Source organism: Budorcas taxicolor, chromosome 6, assembly GCF_023091745.1.
Source record: "Budorcas taxicolor isolate Tak-1 chromosome 6, Takin1.1, whole genome shotgun sequence".
Classification (NCBI taxonomy): domain Eukaryota; kingdom Metazoa; phylum Chordata; class Mammalia; order Artiodactyla; family Bovidae; genus Budorcas; species Budorcas taxicolor.
Window position 1 is genome coordinate 97,732,605 of NC_068915.1, and position 27,194 is coordinate 97,759,798.

The 27,194-nt window shown below is 38.5% G+C and overlaps 1 protein-coding gene across 1 annotated transcript in view; it reads right to left on the reverse strand.

The window, feature by feature from the left end:
* Positions 1-26,707, reverse strand: part of LIN54 (lin-54 DREAM MuvB core complex component) — a 48,260-nt gene extending 21,553 nt beyond the window's left edge. Inside the window, exons 1-3 of the mRNA XM_052642170.1 lie at positions 26,000-26,707; positions 22,020-22,143; positions 13,175-13,317 (exon numbers count right to left, since the gene is read on the reverse strand). Of these exons, the coding sequence (XP_052498130.1) occupies positions 13,175-13,317; positions 22,020-22,143; positions 26,000-26,680 (948 nt within the window). The 5' untranslated portion in view covers positions 26,681-26,707. The remainder of the gene's footprint in view (positions 1-13,174; positions 13,318-22,019; positions 22,144-25,999) is intronic.
* Positions 26,708-27,194: the final 487 nt, after the last annotated feature.

Consider the following 27,194-nt stretch of genomic DNA (forward strand, 5'->3'; position numbering starts at 1 on the left):
TGGTGGCTCAGATGGTAAAGAATCTGCCTGCAGTGCAAGAAACCTGGGTTCGATCCCTGGATCAGGAAGATCCCCTGGAGAAGGAAATGGCAAACCACTCCAGTATTTCTGCCTGGAAAATCCCATGGACAGAGGAGCCTGGTAGGCTAAGGTCCTTGAGATCACAAGAGTTGGACACAACTTAGTGACTAAACCATCAGGGCATCATCAATTCAATGGACATGACTTTCAGCAAACTCCAGGAGACAGTGAAACAGGGAAGACTGGCGTGCTGCAGTCCATGAAGTTGCAAAAGCTGGACACGACTGAGTGACTGGACAACAAAGAAGATATACAATGACCAATAAATACATGAAAAAATACTCAAACATCATCATTAGTGAAAGATGAAAACTACAACGATATACCGCCTCACATAAACTAGGATGGCTACTATCAGAAAAACAGTGTTGGCAAGAAGACAGAGACGTGAGAACCCTTGTGCACTGTTGGTGGGAATGTAAAATAGTAGTTATTGTGGAAAACAGTATGGTGGTACCTCAAAAAATTAAACACAGCATTACCATATGACCCAGAAATTCAGCTTCTGGGGATACACCCAAAAGAACTGAAAGCAGTTCATCAACATGAATTCGCCACAGGTATAAATATGTCCCCTTCCTCTTGAACCTCCCTCCCAGCTCCCACCCCATCCTGCCCCTCAGAGCCCCTGTTTGAGTTCCCTGAGCCATACAGCAAATTTCCACTGGCTGTCTATTTTACATATGGTAATGTATATGCTTCCATGCTTCTTTCTCCATTTGTCCCACCCTCTCCTTCTTCTCCCCCATGCCCATAGCTGTTCTCTATGTCTGCATCTCCACTGAAAGTGGAAGTCTCTCAGTCATGTCTGACTCTTTGCAACCCCATGAACTATATACAGTCCATGGGATTCTCCAGGTCAGAATACTGGAGTGGGTAGCCTTTCCCTTCTCCAGGGGATCTTCTCAACCGAGGGATCGAACCCAGGTCTTTTGCATTGCAGGTGGATTCTTTACCAGCTGAGCTACCAGGGAATTATAATATATATAATTATAGTTATGCTACCCTGCAAATAGATTCATCAGCACCATCTTTCTAGATTCCATATATACACATTAATATATGATACCTGTTTTTCTTTTTTACTTCACTCTGTATAATAGGCTCTAGGTTCATATACCTCATTAGAAATGACTCAATTATCCTTCAATTAAAAATAATTTTAAAAAAAAAATTCAATAAAAAAAGGACCACGTTATTAGAGAGATTTTAAAGAAATGAATTCAAAGCAGGGTCTCCAAGAGATATTTGTACACCTCATGTTCATAGTAACGTTAATCATAAGAGCTAACATATGGTAACAATCCAAGTGTCCCTCCACAAATGAATATACATACAATGGAGCATTCATCATCTAGCCTTAAAAAGGCAGGAAATTCTGACTGGTGAACCTTGACATTATGCTAAGCGAAATAAGCCAATAACGAGTAAAGGACAAATAATCTATAATCTCAGTTTTATGAAGTAGAGTAGCCAAAATCCCAGTGACAGAAAATAGATTAGTGGCTGTCAAGGGCTAGGGAGAGGGAAGAATGGGCACAGAGCCTGAGTTTTCCAAGACGGAAAGTGCTCTGGAGATGGATGGTGGACAAGACTGCACAACCACATGAATGTACTTAATACCACTGAACTGAACGCTTAAAAATGTACGCAAAGATGGCACATTCTATGCTGTGTGTATTTTACCTCAATATAAAAATCAGATGCCCATCCTGCAAGATGTGTTATATAAATCAGTCAGGATCAAACTGGTAGACAGGTGAATATAAATTTAACCATTCCATCATGCTTAAAAAACAATAAATCTATTTGTTCTTGTGTTTAATTTGTAATAAAATATTATATGCAAAATAATTACATAAAACCAGATAATAATTTTTTAATAGATAAAATACTGGGAGTAAGGAGCGAAAAAGTTGGCTTAAAGCTCAACATGCAGAAAACGAAGATCATGGCATCCGGTTCCATCACTTCATGGGAAATAGATGGGGAAACAGTGGAAACAGTGTCAGAGTTTATTTTTTGGGGCTCCAAAATCACTGCAGATGGTGACTGCAGCCATGAAATTAAAAGACGCTTACTCCTTGGAAGAAAAGTTATGACCAACCTAGATAGTATATTCAAAAGCAGAGACATTACTTTGCCAACTAAGGTCCGTATAGTCAAGGCTATGGTTTTTCCTGTGGTCATGTATGGATGTGAGAGTTGGACTGTGAAGAAGGCTGAGCGCCAAAGAATTGATGTTTTTGAACTGTGGTGTTGGAGAAGACTCTTGAGAGTCCCTCGGACTGCAAGGAGATCCAACCAGTCCATTCTGAAGGAGATCAATGCTGGGATTTCTTTGAAAGGAATGATGCTAAAGCTGAAACTCCAGTACTTTGGCCACCTCATGCGAAGAGTTGACTCATTGGAAAAGACTCTGATGCTGGGAGCGATTGGGGGCAGGAGGAGAAGGGGATGACAGAGGATGAGATGGCTGGATGGCATCATGGACTCGATGGACGTGAGTCTGAGTGAACTCCAGGAGATGGTGATGGACAGGGAGGCCTGGCGTGCTGCGATTCATGGGGTCACAAAGAGTCAGGCATGACTGAACTGAACTGAAGGAAGACTTACCTAAGCATAGATCGAAAACTCAAAATTCACAACTGAAGACACTATTTTGACAAATTTAATGTGCAAAATGTCTGGCAAGAATAAAAAGATGAAACCAACTGAGAAAAAGGTTTGCAACCGCATTGATAACAAAGGAGTACTTTACATAATATGCTATGAGCCTGTTTTAGTTCGCAAACAAACAAAAAAGACAAACCACACAAAGCATCAGAGTTCAGAGGAAGAGTCCAGAAGACACACAAATATGAAGAATTAAAAAAAATATAAATCTATTTGAGATCTTTAAATCCGTTATGTTGGCAAACTAAAAATGACTGATAAGAGAGCACAGAAGTAGACCCATACAAATAGAGCCAACTGACTTCTGACTAAGGAACAAAGGCAATTCAATGGAGAAAGGGTATTTTCAACAAATGATGCTGGGACAATGGGACATCCACACACAAAAAGTGAATTTCAACACAGATCTGATATTTTTCACATATGGATCACAGACCTAAAACTATAAAACTAAACTACAAAGCTCATGGAAGATAACAGCAGAAAAGTTAGGTTACCCTGGGTTTGGTGATGACTTTTTAGATAAAATACCAAAAGTACAATCCATGAAAGAAAAAAACTGATGAGTCAAACTTCATTAAAACTGAAAACTTCTGCTCTGTAAAAGACACTGTTAAAAAAATAAAAAGACAAGCCAAAGACTGGAAGAGAATACCTGTAAAACATATGTTAAGGTCTAAAGATACAGGAGTCATCTGAGTTGTATTCCAGAAATTCTCAAAATTAAATGGCACCATAGTGATGCAACCAGCAAACTCCAGGCTATGAAAAATATAGGATGTAAACAACTTAATTTTTTATTTAAAGGGCAAGAGGAATAAAGGAAGAAGAGGAAAGTAAGAGAAATAGCAATCATTCACAAACTTTTCTGAATCCCAAGTTCAAGCACAGTGTAAAAATTTAGGTGCCTGGGGAAATGTGAATTAACTAGGTATTTAATGGCATTAATGGAATGTGAATAAGTTAAAAGAAAGTATCCCTATCTTTTATATATATAACAAAATACCTATAGATAAAACGACATGATTTACTTTTTAAAAAAGTAGGAAGTGTTACAGATGATAACACAATAGTGGATAATTCCAAAGTTGGATGAAGTGTACACAGGGGTTAACTTTACTATTCTAACTTTTTAGCATATTATAAATTTCTATATTAAAAAAGTTTTTAATAATATTGCAACAGGACCCCACAGGCATTCAAACATCATTAATTATGACAGCATAAAAACAAAACCAACATAGCAACATAGAAAAGAAATTCTCTGCTAACAGGTGCTGATATGAAAAACATATTTATCTACAAAGTAACTTAGGCAACTGAATTAATGGGACTAGGAACCTGCAATCACCCTAACTTTAACTGTTAATCAATCTTGAAACAACCTATGTTAAAGTTTATCAGGAAAACAGATCCCCTTCACTTCAAACTATACTCACAGAACCATCCCCATTTAAGAGACTCACAGCAAAAGCAGAAGCTATCAACTTCTGAAACCTCTGTCCCAAAAGTGTTCTCTCAACTTCCCAATAACGTCATTGTTCATATCACTTCTTACCTGGATATATGTAAAACAAACTCAAAATCAGCTCATGATTCATCTCTACCTGCTTTGAATCCACCACACAAACACTGCCTAAGTAATTAGAGACACTTTATAAGTCTTCATTAAATGACAAAATTAAGTCTAAATTTGCTTGGTTTTGAAAAATTATCCAAAATCTAACCCTATCTTTTTATGTTCTCCACTCCCTGCAAAGGATTACTAATTCCAATCAGAGTCAATCCAATCCAATCTTACTACTCTGTATGCAGGTACTCTCATAGGTATACATATGTGTACATTATAAGTATTTTTACTTCCAATCCTTCTCTCTGGTGGCTGACATCCACTCCAATTCTACCCATTAAAAAAAATCTTAGCTCAGGGATGCCTTCTCTGATCATCCCAACTGCAGCTGAATCCTCTTATATAGGAGTTCATGTCATCACTTGAGCTTTTGTAATTTTATATTTTTGTGTATCATTTAAAGTCATTTCTGTCACATTTCCCTCCTGCACCTTCACAGACTTTAGGTCCCACATGTCTATTTTTGCTCTATTTCCCCAAAGAGTACAGCCCCTAACACAGGGCAGGTATTGCTGAGTGTAGAATGAAGGAATCCCAGGACTTCTTTTTCTTTCCTCCTTAGTTTCACCTCACCTTGCCTATACACACAACTTAGCACCTATTTCATTGCTCATTATTATTTTACATGCATTCAATTCTGTCTGACCAACCACCATAAGCTCTTCCATGGTTTCCACAGCCTCAGCACACAGCACACACTGACCTACTGATAGCCATTCACAGAGAAGGAAAGAGTGACTCTCTGCCTGTCTATTTCCCAGCTGCACCATGCAGCACGTGGGATCTTAGTTCCCTGACCAGGAATCCAACTTGTACTACCCTCTGCCCTGGAAGTGTAGAGACTTGACCCCTGGACTGCCAGGGAAGTCTCCAAGAGTGACTCTTAATAACAGGAAATCTTCATTATTGTTCAGGCTTCCAGTTTATCGCCTAATTCATGTCAATTACTTGTGTTAATATAGCACTACTTACTCTATATATGGACAATTACACTATAGACTGCTTACTGCTAACCAAAATCCATACTCTCTTCTGCTTCCTAGGCATACAACCAGGTTACATTTCCTAGGCTCCCTTGCAGTCAAGGTAAGGCCACAAGACATTTAGCTAGTGAGGTGAAAAATGCACCATGCATCTGGTCCGGTCCATAAATGTACCACCATGTACCTTTTCCCTGACTTTTCCCTTCAGGGAGACTGAGCACATCATTCAGTTTACTGCAATTTCTAGCCCATTATAAATATTAGCATTTAAAGAAATAAAACTGTCACATTACTTTTTAAAATGTATTCAATGGAATCAAATCAACATAGTGATTTGATACTCACCAGTATCTATTACACTTTTTAAAATATAAATCAAGAACTCTTCAGCAGTCAGAAATTTACATTATTCCTTTTCCTCTATGAACTTGTCTCTGAATTCCATATCGTCTAAAAATTTTATTCTAGTGTAACATTTTTACCCTTGAAATTCTTTTATCATAATTCTCTGAAACAAAAAGGTGTATATAAACTGAAAATTTAAAAACATTTTGTATCACCCTGATGTTGGAGAGGGGAATGGTAACCCACTCCAGTATTCTTGCCTGGAGAATCCCATGAACAGAGGAGCCTGGCAGGATACAGTCCATGGGGTTGCAAAGAGTCAGACATGACTGAACACACACATTACCTGTTACATAAATCTCTATGTGTTAAATAATTTTGTCTTGACTGAGTTCATAATACAGTTATTGTATACATTGAAAACAACAAATATATTACAAATTGTGATTATTACAATATAATAATTTTATTGGAATGCATTGCTCCATAAGATGATGGGACTCATTTTAAAAGATTACTTCCTGTATCCATAAATGTATATTATATATCACTAGAGTGAGAGTTCAGTATCGATTCTATTCCTATTTTTAAATAAACACTGAAAAACATTATTTTCATAAATCTATATATGAACAAAGGTATTTATTATAATAATATACATTAATACTTAGAATTCTTCTGAGTTTTATACCCCAAATCACATTGTATTCTACCATCAAAAATTATTTCTAATTATCTATAAACTTACTTATGTCCTCCTTCAATTTAGTGGGGAAAAAATACTGGAAACTATCTGAAGTACTAGCAAACTAATTTTTAATAATCTGCAGTCATTTGTTTTATCAGTTTCTAGGAAATATGACTAAAACCTACCAAATGACAGGTGCACTGTTTACCGTAATATGTTCAGAAATAGGAAAAAACTTTTTTTTAATTATTAACTTCTTATGGTGGTGATAACGTTCTTTATCTTCACAGAGGATGTTTTTGTTGTATAGATGTATACATTTAAGCTGAAAATATCTGAATGTTTAAGATCTGCATATTTGTACCTTTAAGATTTGCATATTTCAGTATATGTGAAATTTTTCTCAAAATGAAAAAGAAAACCCTCTAAACAGAGAATTCTAGTTAATGGTATACTTGGAATATGGGGGGAGAAGTATACTGAATATATGCAACTTACTTTGAAATGCATTTTAAAAATAAGATGATTAATGGGGAGAAGGATGGGTAAATAAATGATGAGTTCAGAGTTTAATTATAGAAGAAGCTTTACAGAATTCTACCCATGCTAGAAGACTCAGAAGTAGAAAGAGTTCAAGAAGTTGTACTGGTCATAGATTTTAGAGGAATAAGAAACTTTTCATTTGTACACAGCTTATGCTCTGAAATTCCTCCCCTGGGACTGAAGTACATTCTGCATCCTAAATGGCTATGTGATGATTCAATTACCAACAGATCTTCCCTGTTTGCCAAATTAGGCCAAAAAAGAGGAGCACTCCACTGGGTAGGAGAGAAAAACCGACAAGAGTGTGAATAAGGTAGTTTCACGGATGTCCAGGATAACTTCCAGAGACTTTTAAAGGTAAAAAGCAGGATATTTTGAAAATGTATTTGTGTTCATTATAAAGACAGTCAGGGGAAAAAAGAAAAAAAAGAACCCATCCATCAACATCAGGTAAAGGGTGACCAGGCCTTACATTTTAAGAATATTTACTTATAAGACCAAATTAGTGAGAAAGAAAGGGTTTTGAGGTTTCTAAACCTTGTTTCTTTGATCCAATTTTCCAGGACCTAAACTCTACAAATATTTATTTTCTGAACTTCAGGTATCCAAAAATTTAACTGTCCTGAAGTCTTTCTAATCAGGTTTGTTAAGAATCAACAACCCAGCTTCAGTGCTTGTGCTAAGTTATTCACCTTTAATAGAATAGTTTCCCCATTCTAGATGTATAAGCTTTGTTAAAAACAAAAAAAAGGGCCCAGATGGCATTCTAAAATGAAAGCCAGACTTAAAGATAACCTGAATGCTGCAACCATCAGATAAGGACTTTAAAATAACTATGATCAAAATGTTAACAAGCCTAGCAGGAAAGGAAAACAACACGCAATGAACAGAGGGGAATGTCAGTAGGGAGACAGAAACTATAAAAAAGAGCCAAATGGAAATGACAGAAATACGATAAACATAATTATCAGGGATGAAGAAGTCCTTCAGTGGGCCCTTAAGTAGATTCCATACAACTGAGGAAAGAATCAATTAATTTGATGACAGGTCAACAGAAATGACCCCAAGTGAAACAAAGAAAAAGTGGGGAGGGAGCAGAACAGAGCATCCAAGAGCTTTGGAACGATCTCAGTCTAGCCCTTTTGAAACCAGAGTCCTAGAATGAAGAGACAGAAAAAATGAGGCAGAAGGAAGAGTTCAAGAGATATAGTCCAAAGTTTTCCAAAATAAAAGACAATAAATCAGAGGTCCAAGAAGCTTTAAAATTGAGATACATACCCATTTTTGGCGTAGTGGTAATGGTAAAGAACTCACCAGCCAACGCAAGAGAAGTAAGCAACATAGGTTTGACCCCTGGGTCAGGAAGATCTCCTGAAGAAGGGAATGGCAACCCACTCCAGTATTCTTGTCTGGAGAATCCCAGGATTCATGGACAGAGGAGTCTGGCAGGATACAGCCCACGGGATCACAAAGAGTTGGACATGACTGAAGTGACTTAGCATGCATGCATGCACTTTAAAAAGAAGAGAACAGGAACAAAACACACATCTCACATAATAGGTCCCCCCTTCCAGGCTCGATGGCAGGGTGGAATCACAGACCGCACTCAAGAGGTCTGCAGGGGAAACAGTGCCATCAGGAAGAGTCAGGTATCCGTTAGAGAAAAAGATAAAGGAATCTTCGATGAAGAGGTTGAGGGCTTAGGGGATTATTTTGCTCGTGAACCCCAGATAGAGTATGGTGGTAGGGTTTCAAGAGTTGAGGGTGGGTAGTGGGTAAGGGGGTGGGTAGCGGGTAAGGCAGAGAAGGCAATGGCACCCCACTCCAGTGTTCTTGCCTGGAAAAGCCCATGGACGGAGGAGCCTGGTAGGCTGCAGTCAATGGGGTCACGAAGAGTCAGACTCGACTAGGCGACTTCACTTTCACTTTTCACTTTCATGCACTGGAGAAGAAAATGGCAACCCACTTCAGTGTTCTTGCCTGGAGAATCCCAGGGATGGGGGAGCCTGGTGGGAGGCCGTCTATGGGGTCGCACAGAGTCAGACACGACTGAAGCGACTTAGCAGCAGCAGCGGGTAAGGGGACAGAAGATACTGACGACTTCAAGGAGATCAGGTGTGAGAAAGGAAAGGTAATCGAGGAGTCTGGCTCTTTTAATGATAGCCAGTACCATATAAACAGGAATAAATCATGAGAGAAGTCCTGGCAGATTCAAGGAAGATGATCGTCAGATTGTGAGTGCTGGCAGGGAAGGAAGGATGGGTGTTTGAGGTTTCTTTTGACCACCCTCGATTAATGGGAGAGCAAGGGCATCTCCAGCAAATCCTGATTTTTTAGTCTTTTTCTTAATTGATTGATTCTTCTTAACATTTGAAATTTGAGACCCTCTTCCCTTCCCACTTCTTTAAGTTTCTCACGCTACCTCGCTTACTCCTTCTCGTCCATTGGCTTCTTTTCTTCTGCCCACTCTTAATACTCTGTGGTTCAGCCCTGCCTTTCTTTTCACTCCACACACAACCTCATGCTCCCTGACAGACTTCATCCATACGCACAGCTTTAGCCACCACCTACATTCAGCTTCCTGATGGACATCCTCCTTTAGACAGGCAGTGGGCACTTCAATGACAAACAGCTCCAAGAGCTAAACAGTATCTGTTTGCCCAAACCGGCTATTCCTTCTGTATTTCCTCTCTAGGATAAAGGGATAATGAGAGTTCTCTCCTGTCTTAAAATGTGGCTCTAGTGAAACCTTCAAAGATGAGAACGACAAATGATAAACTCCCCTATTCTCTAAAAAGAACAAACCATCCATGCCAGAGTGAGTTGCTAAAAGACAGTACCCCTATTATCCACCTGCTGCCTATCGAAAATGAAACAGAACAGACTAGAAACAGAGGTGAATTCATAAACATAGATAATGCTAGGGCTTTACACCTTAGGGAGAACAAGGGCAGGGGTTCCCCCAGAAAATCTCTGGGACAGACTGGGAAACTTGACATCTCAATCTTTGGCTGGCGATATACTGAGATAAAGGAACTCTTAAGCCCATTTGGGTCTAGCCACCAGAAGGACCTGACATACATCCCCAGGAATTTAGGCCTTATGTGAACAGGGGTCCCAGCCCTGTAAAAAGCAAGAGGTTAGATGGAGGGACTTCCCTGGTGGTACAGTAGATAAGAATCTGCCTGCCAATGCAGGGGGATATGGGTTTGATCCCTGGTCCAGGAAGATCCCTCATGCCTCGGTGCAACTAAGCCCAAAAGCCACAACTACTGAGCCCATGAGCTCCAACTACTGAAGACTGTGTGTCCAGAGTCTGTGCTCTGCAAAAGAGAAGCCACAGCAATGAGAAGTCCGCTCACTGCGGTGAAGAACAGTCTCTGCTCACCATAGCTAGAAAAAGCTGGCGAGCATAGCCAAAGGTAAAATCAATCAATAAATGAGTGATTTTGTAAAAAGAGGTTGGAAGGAGCTTCAAAACAGCAGAGCAAGGACACAGAGGACCACAGTTAGATGAGCTATGTTTCTACCACTGGGTTCTATAGGTTTCCCATTAGCCAAAGAGATGTTGTAGAAGGGATAAACCATGTGCTAGGCCAAAGACAGGTGCCATCGCGAGGAAGGATACTCAGCAGTAACAGGCTGTAGGTGGGCTACAGGAGGAAGACAGAGCGAGAAGACTGCCAAAGGCTGCTGGGGTGTGTTCCAGACAGGAACAACCTGGGCAACGTGCGCACACCACGGGGCCTGCAGAAACCATCCTAAATGCACAACGCTAAAGGCCACACTTGGACACCTGCCACAGAGGGGACTGGCAGCCGGACTACAACAGTCCCAGTCACGTACAACTCTGTCCTTTCTCTAACCTGCCTGCCAATCAGAAGTCAAGCACAGAAAGAGGCAGGAAATGGAAGAGTGAAGTAAAGCACGATGCCCCTCCACAGCATGGACCCTGCAGGGTCATGGTCAAATGTAAGTTACCTCCATTCAACTGGATGTGAGATTTGGAGTGGACTTTTCATGCCTTTGAATTTAACCATCACAATAAGGCTCATTCTTATAGTAAAAATGATGTCTTGTCAAAGAGGCAGAGAAGGAAGATTCTACGGGGCTACAGTCAAGGATAAAAGGAAAATAAAGCAAGTTCTTACTTGTATGCTATCAGATACAGCCCATATACCAGTCCACAGTGCCACCACCTACCCTTGTTACTCAAGTTAGGAATCTAGGAGTCATCCCCCAGAGTCTCCCTCTTCTGAACACCCTGGCATCCGGTCATTATGTCTTATACATATCGCTTCTCCCTGGCCCTTGAGCTACTAATCTAGCTCGAATCTGAAGTACTATAATAATCTAATTTAATGATTCTCTACCCTGGCCTATACTTTATTATCATTATTTTTAAATTTGAGTATAATTGCTTTACAGTGTTGTGTGGCCTACACCTTAAATTTTTTAAATATTATTTTTAATACCTAGGCCCCAGCCCAGAGACTGATTTAAATGGGATCAGACAGAGGCCAGCCATGAGGTTTTCCAAGAGGTCCCCAGGCGCTTCGCAAGTACAGCCAAGATTGAGAATAACTCACCTACCTGGTCTCTTCTAGAATCCAGGCTTAACTTCCTCCAAACCATCTTTCATTATGCTACAAGAGTCATCTTTTTAAAAATGCAAATTTTATATTATCCCACAGCAGTTGTTTTCAATCTAGGCTGCCCCTTCAGAATCACGTACTGTAAAAATTCCTGATACCAGGCCTAACTCCAGGCCAATTAAAACAGAGGCCCTAGGGATAAGAACCAGGCCTTGGTTTTTATCAGAACTCCCCAGATGACTCTAATGTGCAGACAAGGTTGAGCACCACTGTCCTAGAAGCAATGGGAAGTCACAGCAAGTCTTTAAGAACAGTAAAATCCAAACTCCCCTGAGGGCAGCGAAACCTTGCTTCCAACCTTAGCACCCTCAGCTTCCACACTACCAAAGCAATGTAGCTCCCTTACACTACATTTATACACGGGCCGTGCTTTTATGCTTTCATGTAAAGTTTTACCTCAATCCACGCACAGCCAAGGCCCAAACCACCTTTAAGGTTAAGACCTTTCAGGAACAGCAGCCTTTGTACAAAAACCCCTGACACATACAGCAGGGCTCATCAATCCACTTGTAACCGTGACAATCCTGTAGAGTATTTTTTAACTTTTAAGACTAACTTGCCTACTGAGCTACCTGAAACTTAAAGCTGATATATGTTTTTATGCCTAGCGTATCACTATGAAGAACACACAGTGAGCACTCAAAACTTCTGTTAAATTCATTCCATTTAAGTAAATAATTATCTGTGTTATTATGCAGGTAGGAGATCATTTTAATAAACTGTAATAGATACCATATTTATACCTTATAGTCAAGTCTTACTGAAACAGAAGCCAACAGTTAGACTTTTTAAACATGTAAGGCAAACATTTAATGTTCATTCTATTCATGAACAATGTAACAAGTTAAGGGAAAAGGCAGGTACAAATGGTAGTGTGTTTCCGGAATCCCAAGGGTGGCACCTTACAGAATAGATTCCTGGCTTTTCCCTTGAACATATCCATTCAAATATACTTTTTTCAAAATGCTGCGCTGTATGACATCTGTACGTTTTAGGAAACTGAGCTAAGACTACCTACTTCATCTAAAATGATAGGTACTTCACACTGTTAAAATGAAAACAAATTATGACAAGTTTTCAAATGCTTTGCATGGACTGTGTTAACCCAGTAATATGGTAACCAGCATTTGATGGCAACTGCTCATACTCTGGGTGCTCTGTTACCCAGCAAAATCTTAGCTCTCTACAAAATCAAGGACAGCTTAAGCAGAAGACATCAATATCCTATTTTCAAAAAACCTGCATTTCGCATTTTAGAGTCACTATGTATGTGACTGACCCAAAGAAAATAATTGTGCACAAATATAAAGTGAAGAGGAATCACATACTTACATAGAATACTTCATTCAAAAGATTTATGTTGTACCCACACACACATGGGCCATGGAAATCATCTTAGCATGCAAAATGACTACTGTGTTACTATGCGTTTAGAATTAAGCTTTTTATCTGTCACACATTCTTGATTACTAAATCTGGTATTCACCAAATACCTATTAATTGTTTGGGAATATAAATAAAGTCATTAACCACAATACTTGACATTTGTGGCTAATTCTTTTTTTTTTTTTACCTTATTTGGCGATTTCAAAGGTGAGATGGCTATTTTATTTGGTGTCTGTGTTGTAGAATTTAAAGTTGATCCAATAACACCACTTTCAGATATTGTTATGGTCTTTGATGGAGTCCCCGGAGTAGACTGTGAAAGAACCCTACCTGCAAATGAGAGGCAGCGCGTCAGTTTGACTTTTTTCAATAATCGTATAAAAACGAATGTGGTGATGATTTACACCCACTGCAGTACATATGCTTAACACTTCACATATAGCCACATATGAACTGAAACACGTAAGGAGGTCTAATGAACCATGGTGAACCTACTGAACTATGATGGACCTAGACAGAAAGAAACAAACAATGCTTTTTAGTAGCACTCAGCATCTTAATACCACCTTACGAAAGTCCACAAAAACACGTCTGCTCACATTCTCATCAAAACTGTTTTGTGGGGGTTTTTCTGCCCACTCTTGGGATCTCAGTTCTCCAACTAGGGAGTGAAGTCACACCCTTGCAGTGAAAGCACTGAGCCCCAAGCACTGGGCCACCAGAGACGGGCCTCATCAACAATACTGTTAAGTGACACCTATCAGAAAATGGGCTCAGAACAAGTATGCAGTGTGTCCTGTGAAAGGGGTTCCCAAAGTCAGCACGTGAATCCAAGCCTTAAAGCTTCAGTCTCTGTTCTCTACCTCAGCTTCTTCCTGTTTGAACTTAAACCTCAGCACACGATCTAAGTCCACACCTATAAAGCAGACAGTTACTGGGCTAACTTGAACAGTCTGGAAATACACTTTCGGAACAACACAGAAAAACTACACTGTGTCTGGATGGCTAATGGAACTGGAAATCAGATGAGGAGTTGAAATATTAGGAATTTTTATCCTGGGTAGGAGAGGATTACAAAGACATGACAACTCCTCCAAATTCCTCAAAGACTGAGCGATGGTGCCATTTACCCTTCTGGTGCCCCCACCATCCTGGGCACACAGTAGGACTGCCCTTCCTACCCCCATCTCTTCCCTGCGATGAGACTGGGGCCATATGACTAGTTCTGACCAAAAGACTGTGAGCAGAAGTGATGTGTATCATTTACTGCCTATGCAAGACCTTGCCAGGCTCTCTCTTCTTCCACAGCTGAGACGGTGGTTCCTTTGTCAGCCTGGGTCCTTGAGTGACCTTCATGATAAGACCCACCACTTCCGAACCCACAACAGACATGTAGATAACCCTGAAGTAAAAATCTAAAAGAAAACTTCTTTAACTTCTGAGATTTAGACTGTTTATTATGGCAGAAAAACCAAGGTTGTCAGGCTGAAGGATCAGAACCATCGAGGTGCATAGCACTAATATACAGGAACAGAAAATTTTCAGTCTATCAGTAAGGAAGAACTTCCAAAAAAAATTTCCAGTTGAAATGACTGTTCTAATATGAGTGAGTTCCTACTCACTGAAGCTGTATGAAACAGATGCTGGATAATCAAATCTACTGGCTAAAGAGGAAACTCAAGCACTCAAGAAACAGAGAGGGTAGATAACTAAATTATCTCCAAGATCCCTTTAGATGCTATGATTTTGGACAGCAAGGAGATCAAACCAGTCAATTCTAAAGGAAATCAACTCTGAATATTTATTGGAAGGAATAATGCTGAAGCTCCAATACCTGGCCACCTGATGTGAAGAGCCGACTCATTAGAAAAGACCCTGATGTTGGGAAAGATTTGAGGGCAGGAGAAGAAGGTGGCAACAGAGAATGAGGTGATTCAGTGGCACCACTGACTCAATGGACATGAGTCTGAGCAAACTCCAGGAGACCATGAAGCCTGACAAAGACAGACAAAGAAGCCTGGTATGCTGTAGTCCATGGGGTCGCAGAGCCGAACGTGACTCAGAGCAGTACTGAACAACAAAACAACAACTATTAGTTAAAGATGAAAGAGAAGGAAAAAGGAAGAAAAAAGATGGGACTTAACAGAAAACTATCACATAAGAGTTTCAGGGCTATTAATAATAGCAATTTTTTACAAATGAGTTATTTAAAAAAATTTTTTTTAACGAGTTAAATTTTACCAGGCATTTATGAATTTTAAATTATTTTAAATGTATTTTTAAAAATTCCTTTTACTTCATAATTACATTTTATATTACAGCCATACTCCTTAGTGAATTTTAGCTGAGAGTTTTGCTAGGGTTTTTCTAGCCTGACTTCTGTCATAGCAAAACTGAACAACAACAACAACAACAACAACAACAAATCCTAGCAAACCCTACCGGGAGAAGGCAATGGCAACCCACTCCAGTACTCTTGCCTGGAAAATCCCATGGACAGAGGAGCCCAGTGGGCTGCAGTCCATGGGGTTGCTAGGAGTCGGACACAACTGAGTGACTTCACTTTCATTTTTCACTTTCATGCATTGGAGAAAGAAATGGCAACCCACTCCAGTGTTCTTGTCTGGAGAATCCCAGGGACAGGGGAGCCTGGTGGGCTGCTGTCTCTGGGGTCGCACAGAGCCAGACACAACTGAAGCGACTTAGCAGCAGCAGCAGCAAACCCTACCAAAACCCCTTTGACTGTATGGATCACAACAAACTGTGGAAAATTCTTAAAGAGATAGGAATACCAGACCACCTTACCTGCCTCCTGAGAAATCTGTACGCAGGTCAAGAAGCAAGTTAGAACCTGACATAGAACAATGCACTGGTTCCAAATTGGGAAAGAAGAACATCAGAGCTGTATATTGTCACCCTGTTTATTTAACTTATATGCAGAGTACATCATGAGAAATGTTGGGCTGGATGAAGCACAAGCTGGAACCCAGATTGCTGGGAGAAATATCAATAACCTCAGATATGCAGATGACATCACCCTTATGGCAGAAAGTGAAGAGGAATCAAAGAGCCTCTTGATGAAAGTGAAAGAGAATGAAAAAGCTGGCTTAAAACTCAACATGCAGAAAACTAAGATTAAGGCATCTGGTCCCATTACTTCCTGGCAAACAGATGGGGAGACAATGGAAACTGAGAGACTCTCTTTCCTTGGGCTCCAAAATCACTGCAGATGGTGACTGCAGCGATGAAATTAAAAGACGCTTGCTCCTTGGAAGAAAAGCTATGACCAACCTAGACAGCTTATTAAAAAGCAGAGACATTACTTTGCCAACAGAAGTCCGTCTAGTCAAAAACATGGTTTTTCGGGTAGTCATGTATGGATGTGAAAGCTGGACTATAAAGAAAGCAGAGTGCGGAAGAATTGATGCTTTTGAACTGTGGTGCTGGAAAAGACTCTTGAGAGTCTCTTGGATCAAACAAGTCAATCCTAAAGGAAATCAACCTTGAATATTCATTGGAAGGACTGATGCTGAAGCTGAAGCTCCAATACAATACTTTGGCCACCTGATGCAAAGAACTGACTCATTGGAAAAGACCCTGATGCTGGGAAAGATCAAAGGCAGGAGGAGAAGGAGATGACAGAGGATGAGATGGTTGGATGGCATCACTGACTTGCTGGACACAAGTCTGAGCAAGCTCTGGGAGATGGTGAAGGACAGTGAAGCCTGGCGTGCTGCAGTCCATGGGGTCACAAAGAGTGAGACATGACTTAGTGACGGAACTGACTGACATCATAACTAAACAAGTCAATTCTATAGAAACTAAATCAATCTGTATCAAATATTTTTAGAAGGCCACCCTCAAGCATGGAGCCTGCCTCAAGTAACATGTTTATCTGTTCTGATTTCCAAAACTAATACCTGTGGGATAAGCCTGAAGCCCCAGCAATCATTATTTTAGGGAAAAAAAAAACAACTACCAATAAAGACACGTTTTTATAAAATGCTCATTTTAATGACTATTACTATAATTTCTTGTTAAGCATTACATACATTTCAGAAAACACATATATATAAAATCTCCAATTCCTGAGGATAACTGGTACCAAAAAATGCCACTTACTCTGAGATAACCTAGAGGGGTGGGACTGCACGGGAGGTGGAAGGGAGATTCAAAACGGAGGGGACATATGTACACCTATGGTTAATTCATGTTGACATATGACAGAAATCAAACCAATATCATAAAGCAGTCATCAATCAATTAAAAATAAATATTAAAAAATAAAAACAATGTGACCTTAAGCATTCTATCATCTGTCAAAGGAATAATAGTAGTCAGAAGGTTGTTATAAGTAATAAAATGTGATTATGGTTTGTTAAAGTATTTTGTAAAATTTTAAAAATTAAAATGAAAATTGGGTAAGTACATCAAAAGAAAAGAAAAGGCCACTTAGTGTGAATTACATTTAAAATAAGGACAAAAATGTCATTGTAATTAACAACAACAAAAACCTCTAAAAGTTATTGGGTAATATTTCATAAAAATTCTGTTTATAATTTCAACTATACTGTCTCTTAGAATAAAGTGTTGAATTTGAGGGAGAGAGGATTCTTCTGAAAATTAATATGACAGCACAATGACACATCCTATTTGATGGGGAGATGATGACACAGAAGATGATTTCTGAAAAAATATCTCAGGATTTCATCAATTTTCCCAATAACCCTCTACATCCTTTAAAATTCAAATTACTCTCTTTTGAAGGGCTACTTTTTTTTCACCCAGATAGCATTTCTCCTGATTAATGTCCAAATCCCCATGTATCCTTGGCTCTTCATACAGACACACAAACGTATACAAGTCACAGTCTCACTATGAAATCCATTTGTAAGGCATTTCACACTCTGCTGTCAGATATTCTCAAAGAAACAAGAGACATAATCCAAAAAGCTACAGACAGGACAGGCTTGGGGCAGGAGCTAGCTTACCTGAGCCAGGACTAATTCTAAAGAGATTAATTCATTATCAAATATTTTAACACTGATGAAGCTTACTCTAATATAGCAACTTGTTACCTTGGGAGCTCTGACAATGAGGACCTCTGTACCTTATTTAACCATCTCAAAAGTCACGTGAAGTGATGGGTTATAATATTCTATATTATTCTATTTTATAGAACTATACAATAGTTCTATAAAATGATCAACGTTTTATAGAAAGAAATAAGAGGAACAGAAAATATATTTACCCAAGATCAGGGAGAATATTAATAGAAGAACCATGACCAAAACCCAAGTCTCCAAATAGCTCCTCCAACATACCACACCACACTGCCTCCATGATATACACATTCACTCAACAATACACATTCACTGAACACATTATGTACCAGAAACTGTAGGTACCAGAGACTCATAAAAAGCTAGTCATAAAAGGATAAACACTGTCTGATTCCACCTATACAAGATACACAGAAAAGTCAGATTGATAGAGACAGAAAGTCTCTGCTAGGGGCTGGGAGAAGGAAGAAATTGAGAAGTTGTAGTTTAATAGATACAGAGATTTAGTTTTGCAACATGAAAAGTCCTAGAGAGTGGTGATGGTTGCATAAGAGCAGGAATATACTTAAAGCCACCAATGGTTAAAATGGTCAATTTCATATTATGCTATTTATCACAATTTTAAAAAATAATTTAAAAAAACTAAATGGCAAACAAAATCTAAAACTACTATTGAGAGAAATCTTAAGTGTAGTAGGGGAGACAGACAGGTAAGAAATCAAGTTTTACAATACATTAAGACTAACGCAAACACTAGAAGTCACTGTGAAATGTAACAGAAGTATTCAAGTATTTGGTAGGTAGAACCAAGTTTTATGGAAATACATAGGAGATGGTCAGAGAAAGAGTACCTTGCTAACCTAAGGATCAAAAAATTACGAGACAGTGGAGATAATCCAAAGATAAAATGGATGACTTAGCCATGAGGGAAGCAAAAACAACAATCATTTCTGGTAAACCCAACATTGCCAAGAGCCTAAGTTCTAAGAGAACATGGTCAATTTGATGACCTCTTAGAAATAAGTTACATCAATAGGCCTGGAGCTAACAGAAGGTGAAAATGAAAAAGGTATATATTAGATAATAAATGACTTTAATGCTAAGCGAGCTCTGGCATTTGAACCTATTCCTGATGATATAAGGCCAGGAAATGGAAAAGAAATGGATGTGACCAAGGAAATTTTAAGCAAGGAGTGACAAGATCAGCATTTTAGAAAAGTCAATTTTATAAACATTAAGTTCATCTTGACTGAAAGAAAAGAAAACCGATATTCATCTTCTAAGAGAAGCCCAAAAATCTTAAAAAGCAGTCTAAATGTAGTTTGAAAGATCATTGCTGCTGCTAAGTCACTTCAGCTGTGTCTGACTCTGTGCGACCCCATAGATGGCAGCCCACTACGCTCCTCTGTCCCTGGGATTCTCCAGGCAAGAATACCAGAGTGGGTTGCCATTTCCTTCTCCAATGCATGAAAGTGAAAAGTGAAAGTGAAGTCGCTCAGACTCTTAGCGACCTCATGGACTGCAGCCTACCAGGCTCCTCCGTCCATGGGATTTTCCAGGCAAGAGTACTGGAGTGGGTTGTCATTGCCTTCTCCATTGAAAGATCATTAGCTACAACTTAAAGACAACGGAATCGCCTCGATAAGACAGTTCAACAGGAGAGCTATCTTGGTGGTTTAAATTTGGCTTACATGAATTTTAAAAGCTATGAACTACTAGTTACCAGCTGAAATTATCCCTCCAAACTGAACTTAACCCTAGTGAAATTTAACAGAAGTCTGTCCCTGTGCATTTTGGGAGGGTTAATGTCTGTAATTAAAAGGTGAAGCTATGATTAGTGTGGAACACACTGTAAATAACCCAAAGACCCAGCAATGACATCCATTACAGTCAAATGTGAGAGGTACAATCTTGACATTACCATTCACTCACTCAGATACACTTCTGAAAAACCACAATTATTTAGCATACAACTCCCCCTGCCCCACTTGTGATTAAAAGTTTTAAGGGATGCTCTCAAACTCAAAAATAGTAAAGAACTTTACACTGAGACAGTCCTCCTAGTTAACCACTTCCACCCACCTTACCTTCCAAGGGTCTGGTGGTCCCTTTATCACCAGTATACCCAAGCCTTACTCATTTTCAGCCAACTGAAGCCCAGTTCCTGAGGCAGCTCTAAACCTAAACCCTTTCCAATTTTTCCTCTGGGACTATACCTAGCTCCCATGACAGCCCTCAAGACACAGCATCCTGTATAACCCCAAATCTCTACTGAAGACCAAAAGAAAAAGAACAAAAGGAGAATTTACCCAACACTGTCCTCTAACCACCACCTCCCCAGGCCTTTTCTCACTTGCTACAAAAGAGAAGCCTCCCTGCAAATAATTCAAAGCCTCGGGAAAATGATTAAGTCTTTGCCACTGACTTCAGAGTTGCCTACTGTTATAAAAATGCTTAGTTGCTCAGTCGTATCCGACTCCTTGTGACCCCATGGACCGTAGCCCGCTAGGCTCCTCTGTCCATGGGATTCTCCAGGCAAGGATACTTGAGTGGATTGCCATTTCCTCCTCCAGAGGATCTTCCCGACCCAGGGATCAAACCCAGATTTTCTGCACTCTTTCTTTACCATCTCAGTCAACAGGGAAAGACAGTACTAGGTGGCTTTAATACATATCCCAGGGATGGTTTGTTAACATTTGAAGTACCTTCATAAAAAATACACATTGTGGAAATGGGTAATTAGCATTTGAAAGTCTCTAGTCAAAGTCTACCACCCAGAGGTGCTTCCAGAAGCTCTTAGCACAATGGAAAGTAGAAATGAACTCCTAAATGGTGAAAGGAGCAGTGTTAGCGTAGCTCTGAATTAAAGACCAGCCGCTGTGGCCTGGAGCAGGAAACTGCAACCAGTTCCAGTATTCTTGCCTGAGAAACTCCCTGGGCGCAGGAGCCCTTGGGCTACAGTCCTTGGGGCTGTACCATGGCTGTGTGATATTCTCTAGAAGCACTGAGGTACCTGCCAGTCAAGAAGAAATAAGAGAGCTGGGCCAGTATGGAAAGAGAGTGAAAAGAAAATCAATGGTGTTTTCAGGGAGCAATAATGATGGGTTATGAACTCTGTGTTGAATAGAGATGAATTTAAGGACAGGAAAGAATTCGTTATTAATGAGAGGAAGAATTAATAGATCAGAGATTTCAAAGTGAAAGAATTGCCAGATTGGAAGTCCAAAGGCAGATGAACTAGAACAATGAAGAGAATGAAATACTCAAAAATCAAGACTTTGGAGGTTTTATTGGTGATGACAAATTTTAATGTATATAATATAAGAATTGGGCCACACTAAAGAATTTGCTGGTAAAAGTAATCAACTAAAATGCTGTTCGCACTGAAGTAATTATTATTGTCACGACAATTTTTTGTTTCACAGACAACTGCATACTGAAAATATTAAAACACTGAAACCAAAAATTCAAACAGAAACCATGAAATACTATACAATTACATATACTACTTTAAACTTACTAGACTTTGCATGTGCTCTGAAGACAAACTGCCTGGATTCAAATTCCAACTTGGCCATTTACTAGTTGAGTGCCTGTTCCCATACTGGCAAAATGGGGATGTTACTCGAACTTATCCCGTAGGATTGCCAGAGAATTAAATACATCACTCTTTGTGAAGAGCTAAGAACAGCATGGGGCCCACAGCAAACATTATGCAAATGTTAGCTGGTATGATCGGAGTTTGAGGCGTCACTTCTCCCAAAGGTATACCAAAAACTAAGGACACGAAGCGATGGACTGATTTTGAGATGAGGCGTTTTGCTTAAAGCACACATTTAACAAGTGTAATGTATCTCGTTAACCAGTGTGATTTATAGTAATAAACACTGAAACATTTCAAGGTGGTGGAACAGCCTTTTTTAAAACTAAAAGGAAAGGAAAGCTTAACAAACTATAAAGAAATATAACCTGCAATGACTGGTGGTGATACTTGAGTTGTCTGTCCTGTAACTGCTTTACTATTAATTGGTTTTGCAAAGATCAGCTTCGTGATTACTGGACCAGAGGTTGGTGTTCGAGGCTTCTTAGCAATCTGAAATATATAAATAACTATGAAAACCATTTTTCTATAAAACACCTACTCAATCAAAATTAGACAAGACTGATATACAGAAGTACATGTGAAACCAGCTCATTTAACAAAAACATATCTCAGTATTAATATTAAAAACATTCAAAATGCAGCCATTCACCCAAATACTAATATCACATCCTTAAGCCATTATGTAATAATACCTTTGAATTTTATTTCAAATCCTTATCTTAGTCTCTGAGACATATGCATATCATGAAAACCAAATTAATTTTTAAAAATAATGTTTAAAATAAATGTTAAGTAATAATGAAACTAAAAAATGGCATAGCAGTATTCTTTTCCAAATAACAAATTATTCAATAATAAAAGATGAAGTAGAATACATTAAGAAAGCATAGTGCAAATGATAAAGACATCTGTAAATATAATCTCATTGGCCCCTGGAAGCAAAATATAAACACACATTAAAGATAGGCTTATGACTTCATCTTCAACTTTAGATCTATGTATCAGGGGCAGATAAAGAACTGCACAAGTTAATGCCTTAGGATACAAAGAGATATGTTTGGCAAAACAAAGACTATTCTGAAGGTGAAGCCTCTGAAATATTATTGACTAAAATATGATTTACTATAGTTTACTAGACTATAAATTCTTTGAAGGGAGAGTCTATGTTTTATTCACCTCTGATTTTACATAATACATGGTACATTGTTGCCCTGAACTAAAATTCTTCACAAGTCAAGGAATGTAGAATTACTGATGTTTTTATATTTAAATTATCAATGTATGCAAAGAAAAGCTTTTTCTAAAAGCCAGAAGCAGAAATTTAGCAATGACAAAAATCACAAATTTTCACAGCAGGAAGGACATTAAATATTAACTTTACCTTTGGCAGATATGAAAATTGAGGCCCTGAAAGTACTATTATTGGAAATAATAACTCAAAATGAACAAACATGACCAACTTAAATTACAAAACATACTAGAAGCTGTAACTGATCACAGAACCAGGTAAACATCAGCTCTGTACTCTAACTATAAATTAAACTTAAAAACGTATCTTCTTCCATCTAGAATAAATTACTTCCTTACACTCAGAACACATTACTGACAAAACAAAATGTACAGGAAATACAAACCCCCTTTAAAAAAACAAACCAGAGAGATCTACAACTACATATTAAAAAATATCCAGACTGCAAAACTCTGACATACCCAAATAAATCCATAATTGTACTTTACAAAACTGATGCAATTTGAGAGACATAAAGGGAAAATATTTCCCAAGTGTATTCATAGGCCTAGAACTCTAAAGTAAGTTAGAATAGGTTGTCTATTGACTTAGTATTAAGAATCTCAAGAGGCAGAGGTCCTGATATTTTTGGAAATCTGTATCTTGCAAAAAATAATCTTAGCTACAGTTTGGGAACTTAAAGTATTTCCCCATTTTTAACTGATTTTCACAATCACACAATACAAATACTTACCAACAAGGAAAAAAATGTAAACAATACTACCAAAAGCTCATTAATTATTCAAACGAACAATCTTAACTTGCCCATGTGGTTTTGTTTCTTTAATGGAGCATAGCTGAAAATAAGGATTTCCAGTTCTGTTAAGGAGCCTTGCTTTTTGTATCATGAATTAAACTACCCTAGGAGAAACTTAGTTTTATTAAATAGAACAGAGCATAAAGGATCATTTTTAAACAAATGTATCTAATTAACAGATTAACACAAAAATGAATCAGAAAAGGATATTTACAAATAAGACTGCCAAATATGTGATCGAATAACACATGCAGGTAATTTCGGGCACTGTGCTGTACAGATTTAGGAACTAATAAGGAGTTATGTTGTTCAAGACTGCTAATTATTTATTATCCTTACATACTATGCAGAAGAATCATAGGAAAGGGTTTATGTATCTGTAATTAGGTGTAACTATCTCTGTTACTGCCTCTCGTTTCAACTGTCACCTCTTTCCTTCATTTTTCAAGATGGGTCTCCTTCTTCCACCCTTTCCTGTTGTCCACTCCCTAACAGCTTCAATCCAATTAAACTTAAGACAATGCTGAGGACCATCTGGGGAAAAAAAATGAGACGATCATACACACTATGTAATACTAAACCAAACACTCTGGTACCTAAAAGGGATACAGATAGGCATGTAGCTTTTTGCTTGTTTTTTCCTGAGCCTCAGAGCTTTAGAGGCTACTCATGAGCTGAAAAGATTTGAGTTGCCTAAAAATAACTGGCCAAGAAGAACAATATTCTAAATGGGGTTTCTTTTTGTTTTTTAAATAGAAGTTCTTTTTAAATAAATAGAATCACATGTTAATAAAGGTAACGACAATAAGAGAAGTTATAAAAATTAGACCCCAGTTTTTGTTTTGATTGTTGGTACTTGGGGGATTATAGAAGAAAACTAGTGGGTACAAGTAAACTGGTCTTACAAACAGTATGTATACACTGCTCTATTAAATGGAAAAAACCCCACAACATTCTGATTTACATTATCAGTATCTTATAAACATGGCTATCATCCACATCCCCAAAGCCAGACAAACTCTGGTAAACCAGTAAAAACAAGTTTCACAACTGATTTTTAAAAGGACAAGTTGAGGACAAGGTGCTTGATGGTGACAGGATCTCATTCAAGAGATCCTCCTCAAAAGAAGTAAAAGGAAATCAGAGATAAGTGAGAGATGATTGTGAATGAGAAAGCAAAGAACATTAAGTGTTTAACAGTGGCAAAAGGAACATGGGCAAATTATATATATAGTCTGAGAAATCGTATGAAGTTCTTAAATAAAAAGCCCACGAAAAATAAGATTCTATTTTGCCAACATAATAACAAAAACATTTTTTCTAGTATCAGCTGAGAGTGGATAATTCCCCAAACCTTCCTCCCTTCCTTTTATGCATTTAGTTCTCATGCCTTCTCCTTTTTTCTAAAAGCCAACTCTTTAAAACAGGAGATGCATTTGTGTTTCCTGGTCTTAAATGGATCACTGTATTTCTAAGCATAGTGCTGACCTAGAAAGGCCTACCTGGACACCAAAAATGGGCAACCACTTAACATATGTTCTGATAACCTTCTAGCTTGGGTTTCTACTCATACTAACAATGGGTACTATTCTGAAGGATCTTCAGTGTTTAGAGAACCATAACAAGTATTGATCTTACGTGTTTCGTCATGATCAAATAGCCATCTTACAGCTAAAGTAAAAAACTCAGAGAAAATAAGTAGCCTATCCAAAGTTCCACAGCACAGTCGGTCCTGCAGAAAAGTGACTGAAGTCCAGTTGGTCCAATTCTAAACCTTCCGTCACACGGCACTGTCTTTCTACACTGCAAATACGAGTGATGCAGGGGACAGTAAATTCCAAAGAGGCACATACTGGCTGGTTTGCACTACTGCTGGCTCGAACGGTTTCTCAGAGCAGCAACTTTTCCTAGACTTTGGCCATCTGTTAGCTGAAAATATCATGTCTGAATGATTTTTTGACAGCCCAGCATCAACTCTGCCATCTTTGCACCAGCAGAACATCCTTGGACTCAAACTACGACTGAGAATAAAATGTGTTTCAAAATGAGTAAAAAGCTATAAATACACTACACATTGGAATTTAACCACAATTAAGTTCTAAGTTCTCTGGCAGAAATTTTCAAAAGCATTAGACATATCAGACTTTACAAAAAAAAAACAAAAACGCACAATTACTAAAAGCAACATTCAACAGGATTCAGTAACAACTATGCATTTAATCACCCTACACATACAACTATGAATCAATTTAATATTTAACATGCATTTTCATTAAGAAGCCCCCTCTTTTTTTTTTTACCTGTACTGTTTTTAACTGTTGGGTCTGTAACACAGAGGGCTGAGTTGTAGTATTAAGCAGTTGACTTCCTGGGGTCAATGCTGAGACACCAATGACAGGTTTCACCTCTGGCCTCCCTCCAATGGTAACTACTTTAATTTGCTGCGGTGGTAACTTAGCATCTCCTGACTGGGCCTGAGTTGTAACTTTCTGAGCCTGGGGTTGGCTATGGGGTAGTGCTAAAACAATTGGTGAACCAGACTTGCCCAAAGTTGTTAAAATTAACTTCTGTCCATCTGGTTTAAGGGTCTGATTGCCAAGTTTAAGATCAGATGTCTGTGATACTTTGTTTAAAATAATCTGATTGGCTGATATAGTCACAGGAGTCTGAGCACCAAGTTTTTGAAGGCCACTTGGAAAAGCTGGTTTCACTGTGGTATTAGAATCTGCTTTAGTGACTGTGGTGTTCACTGCAACTCGGGTAGTGTGGTTACTGTGCACTGTGATTGGTTCCGTGGAAATGGGCGTGGCTGCAGAGTCACCAGTAGAATTTATGTTGACAATTTCTTCCAGTTCTGTCTCCATGGGAATTGGGGATGAAACAATAACAGCCTCAATACTATCATCATCCACTAAAGTTATACCAGTGTCCATTATCTCCTCTGGAAGCAAACTATTCACCTCAGCTGGCACCACCTCCATGATCGTTCTCCTTCGAAAGAGTTGATCAGGTGCTGCAATAAAAGTTAAAAAATGAATAAATTACTATGTTTCAAAACAGATACAAGAGAAAAAAAATTAGCCAAGAAAAAATGCAAATGACAAAAATTTCTACTAATGTATAGCTGAGTGAGGAATATTCCTAATGCGTATCTGTGTTAAAACATTTCAACAAATTCTCAACTTTCAAAAATTTGAAATATAAGTCCTATGGGACACAAAACTAGAAGCAAACATTCTCATTTACCATGTCTCAATCTAAAAGTACACTGCATTCAGGCAATACATAATTACAGGAAACTCCTTTCCAATTTCTGCTCATAAATAAAACCTTTTAATCTTTGACATGTCTGATCATCTTATTTCTTCCCAGTTCTAGGGTTTTCTACTAACAACACTTGAAAACTTCTGATTTGCACAAGGAAATAAAGATTTAAACAAAAACAGATATTAGAAAATATAGTCGAACCTCTAGCGAAAGCGGTCCTAAAATGAG